Genomic DNA, 15,461 nt, shown 5'->3' on the forward strand with positions numbered 1-15,461 from the left:
AGGAAAATAGGGTGAGCATGAAACAGTCATGAGAAGCTAGAGAAGTATGGACGAGTTGCCAGTCTGTGGCTGCTCCTTTTGAGTTTGTGGTGTCTTTGATATGTCAGACTGTGCAGTTTTCCCCATCACTCACTTGTACTAGAGGTCCAGAGGATATTGATGTCAGGGTTCATCAAGAGCTAGGGATTTGTCAAGCATCTGTGATTAGACAGAGAAAAGGATAAGAAGGTACTTACAATGATGGATGGTGGTAGATAAGGATGGAATAAGATAGGAGAAGGATCATGGATGAAAATAAAATGGTAAGATCAATAAATGAGATTTCAGTGAGGAGAAAGTTTATTTCATGAAGAAAATTGAACAGGGATTGGAAAGATATGAGAAACTATTTGAATTGGTGATTCTGTAGTTTCTGTTGATGGTAAGGACTACCTAAGTTTGGTCATGGAATGACTGAAATAGCATGAGGGGAAAAGGTTATTAGAAATACAGAAGTCAAGCAACTCAGAGACCAGTTGGTTGCATGGGAACCCACTTGGATGCTAAAATTGCTGAGAATAATGACAGGAGTAAGAGGAAAAGCTGTGTGCAAGGTGTGAAATCTTCATTGCCAATAGGTACCCGACTCTTTGCTTTATACCCTTGTTTCCTTTGCTTGGAATATGCCTCTTCTACTTCCTTCTCCTCTCTCTCTACCATTCTCTCTCTTTTTTTAATCCTCACCTGACGATATGTTTTTTCATTGATTTGAGAAAGAGAGGGAGAGAAGGAGAAAGAGAGAGAGAAACATCAGTGTGAGAGAGAAACATCGATTGGTTGCCTTCTGTATGTGCCCCAACCAGGGATTCAACCCACAACCCACAGGATGTGTCCTGACTGGGGAAGGAAACCGCATCCTTTTGGTGTACAGGACGATGCTCCAACCAACTGAGCCACCCAGCCAGGGCTCTACCATCCTCTTCATTCCCCTTAGTCCCAACTCAAAATCCTGCCATTCTTTCAGGACCCAGTTCAAATAACCCCTCCTCAGTGATGTTGAATTTATTTAAACTTTGAATACTATTTTAAATACATCTTGAAAGCATTAGCCAAGTTACACAATTTAGGACAAAGAAATAGTCACTGAACAATCTACAGTTTTCAATGCAGGAATTAGTTGGTAAAGCAACATTTTCTTGTAGTTGCAGCTTTCTGATATCTTAGAGAGGACATTTGGTTTTTTAAATGAAGATTATTGCATAACAAAGACATAGTTAATTTTTTCTCTAAAATTTAATTTTAAATATTGATTAATACATAAATCTAATTTATCATTTGTTTTAAAAGAACACTCTCTGGGAGATGTTGCCTTAAATGTGGTAGAGAAATTTTTTGAGCTAAGTATATTGCAAACCATTTTGTCTTTCAACATATTTTTTCTTTAAATATACAGGAGTGGGGCAGAAGTAAGTTTATAGTTGTGAGTATGTGAAACACAGTGTTTATTCTTTTTTTTCAATTATTTTTTTTATTTCAGAGGGTGAGGAAGGAGCAGGGAGAGAGAAAGGGAGGGTGAAAGAGAGGGAGGGAGAGAGAGAAGGAGGAAGGAAGAGAGAGAGAGAAACATCGATTGGTTGGTTGTTTCCCCATATGTGCCCTGACTAGGGACTGAGCCTGCAACCTTTTGGTATATGGGACTATGTTCCAACCTACTGAGCCACACTGACCAGGGCCAGAGTTTATTCTTGCATTATTATATATTAATTATTGTATTAATTCTCATGTGAACAACTGTAAACCTACTTTGCCCACCCTTTATAGAGAACTTTACTTTTTTAAGAAAAAGAATTATCTTTAAGTTTAAAACTTTTTTCAAGTTGAGGGAATGATGGAAAGAAAGAAGGAAAAAGAAAGGATTTATATTCTATTTTAATTACAACAATTATAACATATTACAATAAAAATAGGACACCTGAGAAGCACTACATATTTTTTTATAGCCTGTGAATAGTATTTCATGATTATGAATTTGTTTTCAGCCTGGAAAAGATCCTGAACCTAGAGATACAAATTTTCAAACAAAGTTAAGCTCCCATCTAAAAATCAAGGTTCAGTCATCTCACCAGAGGTCTGATCTTGAAAGCAATGCAGGTAAATCAGTTACCAAAATTCTGCTGCCTCAGCCCCTGGAACCTGCATTGGTAAGCACTGGTCTTTTACTAACCGCTTCTTGGAAGGACTGTGGAAAGAAAATGTACTTATTGAGAAGATTTAGATATGCACAATTTCTTAACAAATCTAGGGAAAAGTGCAGAGACGCTGTATTTATAGCTCTGTAAAGGCAGATGTTGGTAAATTGACTGAGAGTTGCCAATTGGGGCACAGATATTCAGACAGAATTAAGAATTCAAACGGCCTATTGGCAGGTAATACCTGAGAAAGGACAGCAGAGAGGAAGCAGGATGGGCAGGAATAGCCTCAGTCTTTTTTTTTTTCTTTTTCTTTTTGATATCCCAGAAGGCAGGATTTTATGGTTTTATTAACGCAAATACAATGTGCACACAGGTTGTCTATTCATTTTCTTCACTGTGCAGCCTGGCATTGGGATTGGTGGCCCTGATGGCCCGCTGGGCTGCTCTGTGCATGTTGGCTAGGAGGAGATGTTGTGAACAGTCTCAGCACAGCGACACTTGCTGCACATCAGCAGCACTTCAAGCTCCTTGACATTGTGGACCAGGAACTTCCGAAAGCCACTGGGCAGCATGGATTTCATTTTCTTGTTGCTCCCTACCCAGCGTTGGGCTCAAGATCTGGCCCTTGACTCTTCTGCGCACCCTTTTGTCAGTGCCTCTGGGTCTCCGCCAGGCACGCTTAGTTCTGACATATCGGTCTGACTGGTGCCGGATGAACTTCTTGTCCTCTTTTTGACAATCTCGGGTTTCACGAGGGTCTGATAGCAGCCATGCTGCTTAGTAGGGGACAGCCACCATTTCCATAGGCAGCACTGAGGAAGAGAGCCTCAGTCTTCAATGTGGATCTGACAGAAGCTCTCCCTGTAGGGAAGTCTAGAGCAAAGATTGTCCATTACAGGAATCCTATGTTGGGCTACTGTGCTTAGGTGTTGGCTGAAGTTTGCCGGAGAAGACGATGGCCTCAGCCCGAGAGCTGAAGCAGGTTCTAAAGATGGTGCCGCTGGAGACTGTCAGCTAACTGCTCTCCTTGTGGTGGAACAGCAGGTTCTTTGTTCAAGTCTGAGCAGAGCACCTCCATGGCTCGCTACAGTGATAACAGAACAGCTGTCATTGAGCATCTCCTATTCTTGGCACACCAGAGGTTCTCTTTTACAGGTGTTATTTGTAACCTTTGCTTAGCAGTCCCTAGGGGTAGAAATAATCCCCAAGGTTCAGATGAAGGAATTAAAACATTATATAGCTAATAAATTAGAGAGCTGACATAGTCAATGTACCAGGTATGTATGCCCATAAAATTTTTGTTCTTATTATTTTGATAAATTTTTTTCTAATGAACTATTTCAGATTACATCCTGAACAAACAACTAGTTTCAGAGATTTTTAAGCCAGAAAGAAAAGAGGAAAGAAAGAAAAAAGAAACCCAACACAAACTTTACTATGCTGTTCAAGTTTTAACTCAGTGTTTGGGTTCCAGACATGGCAGCACATAATTGACACCTCTCAAAGAGATTTGTCCCAGGGACATGGTTATTCCATGGAATCCAGGAGTTGAAAAGGAAGCTGATGGCTGGAAAGGACACTGCCTGTCTTCTCTTTTTTTGACTCTATCACTTTCTTTCTGCTCTCTCACTCTCCACCTGTTTCTCTCTCTTTGCTCTCTCTGGTTTTGTCGTTTAGTCTCAAGCTCTGTCTCTCTTCTCCTTGTCTCTGTTTTGATCTCTATCTGTCCTTTTTTGTCTGTTTCTTTTACATCAATCTCAGTCTTTCTGCTCTCTCTCTGTTGGTCTCTATTTTCTCCATTTCTCTTCTTCCTCCCTCTCTCCTCTTAATCTTCCTTTTTTCTTCCTCTCTGTCTTTTGTCTCCCCATCCTCCCTCTCTTCCCATTCGCCCCCTCCACTTCTTTCTTTCTTCCTCTTTATCCCTTTTCTCTCCTCTCCCTCCCCACTCCTTCCCTCTCTTTCTCTCCCTCTCTCTCTCTTAAATTCTTTAGCTCTCTGATCCTGCCACTTTCTATTCTCTGTCTCTCACTCTTGATTTGTCTGTCTTTGGCCCTTTACATCTTCAAGAAATAGAAAATAAGTCTGTATCCTACTTTGTACTTTCTTTAACTTTGATGTTCTGTAAATGAAAGTGTATGTACTTTAACTATCCTTGCTACATGTTTGAACAGCTTCAGAAAAAATTCATATTCCCTTTCCATAAAAAGTACAGTATATACTAGGAATTAAACAAATGCTATAAGTAAAATACTTTTCTTAGCAGTTAACAAAGATAATCAAAGCACCATTTCCTAATTCAAATGTTTAATTAGCTTTTCTTCCTAAATTAATAGTGATTTCAACCAAAATATTCTCAAATAGTTGTTACACCACATAAAGTTCTCTTGAAAGTTGTTTGACCTAGCTCAAGTCAGAGAATTCTTTAGCTACCTAATGGTTTAAAATTTAATTAACAAGTTAAAATTCTATTAGTATGAGACATTATTATTTAGTCTACAAATTTTAAATTGTGTTTTTATGGTATTAAAGTAGTTTATTTCTTTATGTTGTTCAATCCTGTATTTCACAAAACATTGATAGGATGCAAATCTTGCTGCTCCTGATAAGAAAAGCAGAGGCCTGTTAACAAGTACTCCAACTGCACAGACTGCTAGTTTAGAGGTAAGAATTAGTATTTGTACTTCGTAACATCTATTTTCTGGCTCCCCTTCCTCCCTGTTGTTCTGTTTCTGTAATACCAGGGGAGTATTGCACATAGAGAATAATATTTTTATTTTTATTTTTTATTTTTCACTAGAAGTTCTTTCTTTTATGTATATTTTTATACATAAAAGAAAGAAAAAAAAGACTAGAATACTGCAGCACCAGCCTGTCTTGATGTCTATCTGTCCTTTTCTGTCTATTACTCTGTTTCTTTGACACTCAACCACAGGCTTTTGGCCGACAGAAAGGGTGGATGGATTTCAGTTAATAAACCCCTTTTAAATATAAGTTGAATGAAGAATAGTATGCTGTAGCTAATAAAAATACCTATTTAAATAATAACTTTAAAGCTAAAGAATATTATAATCTTTATAGATTGATTTGTCCCCGGTTAAACATCCATCTTTTGAAGAACTTATTTCCAAAATGTCAGCAATTAATATTAATTCAGATAAAATTGTTCATCTGTCAAGTTCACAAGAAAATGCTTCTAATGAAATAGTATGTTTCAACTTTCCTTTCATTACTTAAAAATAATTAGTTTTGCAATACTTAACTTCAACAAAAGAGTAATATATTCTTTTATAGATTGATCTGTCCTCAGTACAAAAAGCATCTTTGGAAGAACTATTTCCAAATGTCAGCAACTGTGTTAATTCAGATGAAATTGTTCCTGTCTCAAGTTTGCAAGAAAATTTTTCAAATGAGGTAGTATTTTCAATTTTTCTTTCCATCACCAAAAGACATAATTACTGTTAGATTCTTTGTAGATGAGATGTCTTTAAAAATCTGTAACTCATTTAAGCTTAATATCATGTACGTGTGGAGTCTGCCATCAGTTACAATCCCCAATAAAGGATATTAGGCTGTCACATATATTTGAACTGTCCTGTGGCAAGGCTCCTGAGAGATTACCTTGGAGTATCCTGCCTTGTAAGAATGTCTTTTATGTCCTGAACCATCCAGATAGTTAATACTAAGAATGCAATTTATGGTAAAAGCCTCCTTTTGATACCTAAGTCCTTGGGCCACTTTGTATAAGTTTGACCTCTGAGGGAATGGGGTCTGAGTCAGAGCTCTCTGAGTTTCCCATGTTGGCAGCACTGCACGTGAGGGAATTAATTGTTGTTCATGTGACTCAGCTAAGAGAGGATAACTCAAAGCTTGTCCATCTGGATTCCGCTCTATAGGCCCTTTCTCCTGGACTCTACTGTATGTACCCCTTCCCTTTGCAGATTTTAATCTGTATCCTTTTGCTATAATAAACTATAACTATGAGTATAATACATTTCGTGAATCCTGTGAGCCTGTCTAGCAAATCATTGAGCCTGAGGGAGGCCATGGGGACTAATATATTTTTTTTCTTTCTAGCTTTTTTAAGGTTCTCCTTATGTTGGGTATGCTATAATTTCACTAGAATATTTACATAAATGAATTAGTATTTTCATTTATTCTTTTTTATTTTAATTTTGCTTGGGGTATTAGGCTTTCTGAATCTATGGATTCTTGTCTCTCATCAGTTTGGGAAATTTCTCAGCTATTATCTGTTTTATTCTCTCTGTAATGGTAATTAGTTTATGTGAGGCCCCTTCCTATCCTTTATATCTTCCAACCGCTCTTTAATATTTATCACTTATTTGTTGTATTCTGGGTAATTTCTTCAGTAATTCTCTCTCTAGCTGTGTCTACTCTGCTGCTTAAACCTTGCATCAAATTTTTATTTCGACAATTTTGTTTTTCATTTCGAGAAGTTCTAGTTGTTTCTTTTTCAAGTTTGCTTTTTATTCCTCATAGTGTCCTGCTTGCTTCTCTGTAAGATTTGAATTGTTAATCCTTTAATCATTCCACACATTGTTATTCTATTCCAATTTGGCAATCTAATATCTTCTGTTCTGAGGGTTTAAATCCACTGTTTGATGTTCTTACATAGTCTTATACATAGTGGCTTGATTTCTAATGAGTCTGGTGCTTCCTTTAGTGTTATAATGAATTTATAGGAGGAAGTAAAATGTATTTTGTCCATCATTTCTGCTTGGAACTATTCTGGGCTGAGCCTTGAATGACAATTCTGGCCCTACTCTTGACCCTGATCATTTATTTTCTTGCCCTTATTTGATAAGAATCCTGTAGACATAAATTAAAGATCCTATCATCCTAAGAGTGTTTGTGTCTGTTTCTACTACAACAGCTATAGCCAGGGTTGGGTATCAATCCGGGGCCACTGTTCCTCATTTAAAGATTTTGACTTAGTGTGGGAATCTCAGGCTCAAGCACTCCCTTTTTCCTACTGGCCCATTAATAGTGTTCTTGTCTGAGTTAGTCACTATGTTCAGGGCCATGGAATACGTTGACTGGCTACGCTGGGTGTCATGGCCATCTTGGGGCTCAGAAGTATCATCAGCTCCACCTCATCTACATGGAGGGGGTGGTATGCAGGCTGGTAGAATGAGTAGGTTCTCCCAGGACAACTAGAAGCACCAAAAGGATTGAAGCTGAATGCTGGCAGGAAAATTGCAAATGTTCTCTACTGAGGATGATACGGAATTTTGTAGCAGAAAAGGTTTCTATATAGGCTGTATGTAAAATGAGAGGAGCCCTGGCCTGACAGGCATGGCTCAGATGGTTGGACATTGTGCCACAAAGCAAAAGGTCGCTGGTTTGATTCCCAGTCAGGGCATATGCTTGGGTTGCAGGCCAGGTCCTCGATTGGGGTACATGTGAGAGGCAATCAAATCAGTGTTTCTCTCCCTCACTTCCTCTCTCTCTAAAAATAAGTAAAAATAATATCTTTAAAATGAGAGGAGCCCTGGCTGTGTGGCTAAGTTGATTGGGCATTATCCTGAAAACTGAAAGATTGCAGGTTTGATTCTGGGATAGGGTACATACCTGGTTTGCAGGTTCATTCCCCTCTCACACTGATGTTTCTTTCCCTTTCTTTCTCTCTCCCTTTCCCTCTCTCTAGAATCAAAAAAAAAAAAAAGAAAGAGAGAGAGAGAGAGAGAGAGAGAGGATCCCTTGATAAATACATCCCTACTTTTGTGTTCTAAGAAACAAATATATCACTTTTGAAAGATAAGATATTTCTTTATTCTAGAGACTCTCTGCTTAATGAGAAAGTGTCAAAATTACATGAGTTGGAAAATTAGGGAAATCTAGTGTTTGAGAATTAAATTTAATTTTTTTTTAATTCAGTAAATCGTGTAAATAGCCTCCCACTTTGGAATGCTTGAATCTCAACTCTACCATTATTTTCTCTCTGTCCTTAAATAAGCTATCCAATCTCTCAAAATCTAAGTTTTCTAATTTTATGAATGGGGATAATGTAATCTGCCTTGTCTGGTTCTTCTGAGTATTAAATAGTAAATGTTTTAAAGCCAACTAGTTAGTGTCCAGAGTGGATAAGTATTTCATAAGTGCTTTTATGAATATTTATGAAATATGGATACTAAGATTATTTGCCTTTGAAATAAAGTAACATACAAATATCGTACCTGAAGGAATTATACAATGCCTTTTTTCTTCTTTTTCAGGTTCTTTCAAATACATCAGAAATATGTTGTATTATTAAAGCATCACCAGGAACTAGACAAGTGAAAAGTAAAAGCGTTATTTTAAAGAAGAAGAAATTTTCTTTTCCTAAAGATATTCCTCAAGGTACCGTAGTATGAATGCAGAGTCTACTTTTAAAAAGCTATAAACATGTTTTGATATAAATTCCTATGTACACAGAGAGTTCAGTTATAAATTGTATTTTGAGAGTTCCTGTACAAGTGGAAATAGTAAAATTAAAAGTTTGGTCAGGTTTCAAAACCTCATTAAAATAATTTTTTTTTGAAAATCAAACACTTCATCTTTTGAAAAGTTAGCTAATGCCATTGATTTAAAATGTATTTAAGACAATTCCTGTTACAACTATCAGAAATTTAATGTTGTCAGGTTTTATTTTTAGTAGCATTCTTTTAAACAGTATGGAGACATTTTTGCATTTACTTAACATTGATTGAGTCCTTTCTCTGTGAAAGGCATTCAGCTAAGCACCTTATTATATCTCATTTATTTCTCACTATGACTTTATGATAGACAAGATTTGTACTGTTATCCTCATTTTATATATTAAGAATCTGAGGCTTAAAATAGTATGCAATTTGTCCAAGATCATATGGTAGAGAGGAGTTCAATCTTACTATTAAACTCCAAGTATAGGTTTTTCTCTACTTCCCTCACTGCATATCAGACCCCATTGATCCATGTCCCTGTTTTTTCCACAGAGCCTGTTCTGAGAATTCCTTAAATCCACAGAGATCTTTTTCTTTTCTAAGTTCCTTGAATTCTTAAGTCAGTGCTACTCATCTGACATTTAATAATATATTACTACCTGACATAAATTATAATGCTTACTTTTTATATTCTTTAGGTTGTGAAGTTTTTTTTTAAAGATTTTATTTATTTGGGTGTATTTATTTATTTTTAGAGAGATAGGAAGGGAGGGAGAAAGGGAGGAAGAGAAACTTTAATGTGTTGTTGCTTTTCATGCACCTCGCGCCCCCCACTGGGGACCTGGCCTGCAACCCTGGAACATGCCCTGATTGGGAATCGAACCAGCGACCCTTTGGTTCTCAGGCTGGCACTCAGTCCACGGAGCCACACCAGCCAGGGCAGGTTATGAAGTATTTAAGGACAGAGGCCACATAGTAAGCTTCTATTTCTGTCTCTGATAACATTAGCATAGTGGTGGGGAATAGTAGATGCTGTAACAGTCCAGGTTCTACCAAAGAAATAGAACTAGTAGGATATAAATACATACTTCAAGGAATTGATGTAGAGCAATTGTAAGGTCTGGCTAAAAACTGTAGGGCAGGCTGGAGACTCTTGAACAGGAGCTGATGTTCATGCAGTCCTCAGGAGGAATTTCTTCTTCCTCAGAGAAACCTCAGCTTTGTTTTAAGGCTTTTCAGCTATTTGGAAGAGGCCCACACACATAATCAAGGGTAATCTCCTTTATGTAAAATCAGTTATTACAGATGTTAACCACATGCACAAAATGCCTTCACAGCAACACCAAGATTAGTCTTTAATATAATTGGTAATATAACCTAGTCAAGTTGACACATGTAACTAGCCATCACAGGCCACTCTATGTCAATTGTGCATTCATATACGTCTCCTTAAACTATATTTAATCTCCAAATAAAGACAGTAACAAAATCATACCCCTGCCCAACATAATACAACTGTCCTATATATAACAAAAAATGTGCTAACTACTTCCCCAGAAGAAGGTTCAAAATCTTTGGGAGATATTTACTCTTCTCCTTGTTATTCTGCAACTCAAGTACTGTGATATAATGCTAACTCTTATTATATCTTATGTTGGATAATATGAGCATAAGAGAGGGAGGAAAACCAAGATATTTTCTTAATTAGTCCCGTGGTCATAACTGGTATTTATAACTACTATTCTTTACTACCCATTCCATACTCTCTCTGCCCTCAATAAGTACTTCAGCTGGTCATGGTTCTTTAAGTGGTGGGGTGACGCAGACCCTCATTTATTAAGGGTCTGTGACATTACTAGTCCTGCTTGGTTTGGGTTGTTGTAGTTTTCCATTGACCTTAATCATAGGGCATGGTAATACTAAGTAATGCCCTAAGTGACCTCCTGTATTCCAGATATACTCTTCCATTGTGGAGTGGTAGTCGAGTCTTCCCTTGTTAGTCAAGATCAGTGACCCCAACCAGTCAGTAACTCCTTTCTTTGCTTGTTGACTCATACAGGAGGAGACTTAAGTGGCCAGGGAGCAGTCTTTACTTCCAGTTCAATGGAATTACTGTTGTATCTCCTGGCAGAAGCATTCCTCCCTTTGGAACTAAGGCCTCTAGACCAATAGAGCATACAGTCATGGGAACAAGAAGCAAAAATTTAACTAGTGGGTCACCAAGGGTAATGTTGAGTGGTCCCATTTCCATTTCTAACCCCTAAATTTTTGGACCTTTCAATTCTGGCTATGGGATAAATAGCACTCTATATTAGATGCTAGTCCAGAGCACATACAACCTCTGGAGAACCTTGCCCCAGCCCTGCAAGGTATTGCCACCTGGCTGGTGCTGTAACTGAGTCTTCAAAAGGCCATTCCACTGTTCTGTTAAGCCAGCTGCCTCAAGATAGTGAGGAACATGGTAAGACCAGGAATTCCATGAGTGTGGCCCTATTGCTGCACTTCTTTTGCTGTGAAGCGGGTTCCTTGATCAGAAGCCATGCTGTGTGGCATACCATGATGGTAGATAAGGCATTCTATAAGTCCTTGAATGGTGGTTTTGGCAGAAGCATTTTGTGCAGGGAAAGCAAATTAATATCTAGAGTTAAGTATCTATTCCAGTAAGAATAATATGTTGCCTCTTCTGTGATGGAAGTGTAATTAACCTGCCGCCATGTAGTTGGCTGATCCCTCCAAGGAATGGTGCCATTGCGGATGAGATGTTGGACGCTGCTGCTGACAGATTGGGTACTCTGCAGTGGCTATAGCCAGGCTGACTTTGGGGAGCGGAAGTCCATGTTGCGGAGCACAAGCATAACCTCCACTGGGCAATGACAGGAGAGGCTGGGGGAAAAGGTTAACTGGCATCCACAGAACCAGTCACCAGCTTGATTATTTCAGTCCTCCTCTGCTGAATGCACCCTTTGTTGAGCATTCACATGAGACAGATATCTTCAGGGTTGGTTTACCCCGCGCCCCCATTCAGAGAGGTCTATCCACAAGCCTCTTTCCTACATTTCATTGTCACCAATTCTCTAGTCATGCCCCTTCCAAGTTTGGCCACAGTCCCTGAATCAGTATCTGATTGTACATCTGGGACTTTGTCCTTCTAACAAAGTGAACAGAGAGGTGCACTGCACCAAGTCCTGTCCCACTGGAAGGATATCCCTTCAGCCGTTTCCTTCAGGGTTGCTCCAAGAAGGGGCTACAGGTACTGTAGCTGTCTGCCTTCATGAGCTGCCTGCATATCATGCAGAACCATCTGTAAACCAACCCTGAGTTTTCTTTTCCTCAGTCAGCTGATTGAAAAGAACTCCCCGTGATGCCATGAGTGCAGGCTGGAAAAGAGAAGTTAATGTAGCAGGAGTGGGGCCCTTGGACAATTGGGTCACTTCCTCTTATAACTTACTTAGGCTCTCAGGACCTGCTTGAGCCCAATCTCATATATACCATTCCCATTTGATAATGGAGTGCTGCTCTTCACAGCCAACGTTATGGCATGGTGCGTCAGACAACACACAATTCATGATGGGCAGCTCAACTCTTGTTAAAAGTTCATGGCCCATGGTTCTGTATTCAGTCTCCACTAAGGCCCAGTAGGAGGCCAAACACACTTTGTTGATAAGAGAGCATAATTATCCACAGAGAATGTCAGGGCTTTGCCCCAAAATCCAAATGATCTGTGCTGTGATTCATCAATGGGCTCCAAACAGCACTTCTGTCAGCAACTGACACTTTAAGTACCATTGGATCAGCTGGATCATATGGTACAAGTAGCACAGCATCTTGCACAGTAGCCTGGACCTGTAGCAGAGCCTTCTCTTATTCTGAGACCCTCTCAAAACCAGAAACCCTTTAGGTCACTTGGTAAATGTGCTGGAGAAGTATACTAAAAGGAGGAATATGTTAGCTCCAAAATCTAAAAAGGACCCGTAGGTGTTGTGCCTCTTTTGTGGTTGTAGGAGGGGCCAGATGCAACTACTTACCCTTTATTTTAGGAGGCACATCTCTCATTTCACTGGACTCCTAGAAATTTCACTGAGGTAGAAAAAGATCCAGCAATTCCATTTCCCTGGAACCTAGGTACCCAGCACTTCCACTTATAGGAACATATCCAACTATAATACATATGTTCATCAAAAGATCTATATAGAATGTTCCTAGCAGCACTGTTGATAGTAGTCTCATACTGTAAACTATTCAAATGCCCATAAACAGTATAATAAATAAGTAAACTGTGGTATATTCATTCACTGAAGTGCTATATAGCAGTGAAAATCAACAATGTACAGTTACATGCAACAGTATTGAGGAATCTTACATAAGGAGCCAGACACAATAAAGTACATTTAATATTACTTATATTTAGTATAAAACTAGGCAAAACTAAATTATGATGGAAATCACTATGGTGGATATCCTTGTTGGAGACCGAGTAGTAACTGGAGAGGGTCATGAGGGAATTCTAGGGTGCTGGTAGTGTTATGTTTTATTACCTTGATGCTATTTATGTTGGTATGTTGTTTATGAAAACCCATAAAGTTAAACAGTACACATGTGTACACTTACGTGTTTATGCTATCCTTCAATAAAAAGTTAAAAAATAAAAATAGAGAAATTTCTCTTAATTTGATCTTGTTGGCCTTCATATTGGTTTCTGACATCAGGTAATGTCACAGTTTGGGGTTTAAGTATGTAACAAATCAAAACAAATGTGCCTGAGAAGTTCTTTTGAGTGTGCAGACTGAAGTTTTTAGTGTAATTCTCAGAGACCCACTGATGCATGTTGAGCCAATTGTGCCACCTTCTGGCTTCTTTCTAGGCTCTTGCGTCATTTACCAATTAGGTAATTAATTCCCTTTCAACCTCTGGCCATTCGTCCCTGCCTTTCCTTTAGTAAAAATAGCAAAGCCCCAAGCTAACTAGTGATCATGTTATTTTAAACATGCAGCAACCTATTTTTAGTGCTGGCATTTAACGTTTTAGCTAGTTTGGCAGTAATCTAATCAGCACTACAGGGTGAAGCTCACTTTTGATGGACTAGGAACCCTGTTCAGTATGCTGCATGTTCATTAATGACAGGCACTATGCTGATACAGAAAAACTTTGGTGAAAGTGAACCACTGGAGGAGTCCAAATGAGATGTGATAGAGGAGGTGTGTGGGTAAGCAGAGCTCCAAGAATGGTGACAGCCAGATAGAAGAGGCCTTGGAAAACATCTAGTCCAAGATTTCTCTGACCACTTACACCAGAATCACTGCAGACCTAGTAAACAACACTCTCTAGAGATAAGGCACAGGAGCCTGCAATTTGATGAGTTCTCAAAATGACTCCAATAACTACTGAAATTTGAGAACTATGTAATGATCTCATCTCCTTTGCTCATTTTACATAACAGAAGTGACCTAGCCAGATCAGTAAGTGACTTGCCCAAGTTCGCACAACTATTTACTGGTAGAATAAGAACTACAACTTAGCTTTTTTGATTCTCAGTAGTTTAACTGGGTGGCTGTCAAATAGGGATTGGAGGAGGTAGAGTAAATAGGGCTGAGTTTCCTAGTTCATCCAGGCAGAGCAGTTTTGCCTCTCTTTGCTTTATACATTGAGCTTCTGTATTCTATTTAAACAGAGTTGGTTTTTGTTGTTGTTTTTCTGTTTTTGTTTTTTGCCAAGAAGAGGCTGGGGCAATCATTGCTTAGTACTTCTTAGAGTCACTAGCAATGAATGTCTAAAATATTGGCACTTTCATTTGACAACAAGCATGTATCAGGCACTACAGTATTACCTGGGGATATAGTACAGCATTAGCCCTCCAGGGCTTGCAGACTCGTGATAAGATAAACCCCACAGTCTTCGCTGTAAGGTGACAAACTAGAAGTGAAACTAGGCACTGTCGGAACCCAGAACTTTGCTTTGAAGTGTCAGAGAAGACTTCCAAGCTAACAATACCTTTTGGAAAATTAGACAAAAACTGGCTATTCTTAGAGTAAGATTTTAAGATTTCTATTTTATTTTTATCTTCAAAAGAGATGATAAATGGTGTGTTATAAATATCTATCTCAAGCTAGAAATAGGATAACAGTCTTTATTTTATACATATATATAAATATATGTAATAGTGAAAAGTTTGAGTTTTTACATAATAATAGCAGGTAGAAGTATCTACCAGAAATCTACCAGATTTCTACCTGTATCTACCAGAAGTATCTACCAGAAATATCTAACAGAAATGAGATGGAAAAAGATTTGAGTGTCTGAGGGATGGTAGTAGAGGTCAGTTAAGAGTAGGACATCAACACCCCACCCCCTAAAAAACACTGGCTGGTGTGGCTCAGTGATTGAACACTGGCCTGTGAACTGAAAGGTCACCTGTTCGTTTGCCAGTCAGGGCACATGCCTGGGTTGTGGGCCAGGTCCCCAGTTGGGGGTGTGTGAGAGGCAACCATGTATCTCTCACCCATTGATTTTTCTCTCCCTCCCTCCCCTCTGCCTCTCTCTCTCTCTCAAAAAAAAAAAAAAAAAAAAAAAAAAAAGTAGGACATCCCTGAATCCACATCTAGCCCTGTCACATGAGCAAATTCCTTAAATCCACTGAATTTTACCCTCCTGTCTGTAAAATTGTCACTAATAGTAGCTTTGCCTTAAAGAATTGTTGCAAGGATTAGAGAGAACCTATGTATAGTGTCTGACATACAATAATCACTCATTTGGAATAACTATTGTTTGCTTCTATAGGTTAGGTTAATTCCTGAAGTCTAGCTCACTATATTTCCCTTTGAAAACTTTGATTCCTTTGCTTTCATTAAGTTCCAGAAAGCCTAAAATATATTAT

The 15,461-nt window shown here is 38.6% G+C and overlaps 1 protein-coding gene across 1 annotated transcript in view; it reads left to right on the plus strand.

Moving 5' to 3' along the window:
* Positions 1-15,461, plus strand: part of MEIKIN (meiotic kinetochore factor) — a 55,357-nt gene that overhangs the window by 37,675 nt on the left and 2,221 nt on the right. Inside the window, exons 10-13 of the mRNA XM_054567864.1 lie at positions 2,019-2,180; positions 4,752-4,832; positions 5,463-5,582; positions 8,405-8,528. Coding sequence (XP_054423839.1) covers positions 2,019-2,180; positions 4,752-4,832; positions 5,463-5,582; positions 8,405-8,528 — 487 coding nt within the window. The remainder of the gene's footprint in view (positions 1-2,018; positions 2,181-4,751; positions 4,833-5,462; positions 5,583-8,404; positions 8,529-15,461) is intronic.

The sequence above is a fragment of the Pteronotus mesoamericanus genome, unplaced genomic scaffold (assembly GCF_021234165.1).
Source record: "Pteronotus mesoamericanus isolate MK-2021 breed Mesoamerican mustached bat unplaced genomic scaffold, CSHL_Meso_final contig_2, whole genome shotgun sequence".
Taxonomy (NCBI): domain Eukaryota; kingdom Metazoa; phylum Chordata; class Mammalia; order Chiroptera; family Mormoopidae; genus Pteronotus; species Pteronotus mesoamericanus.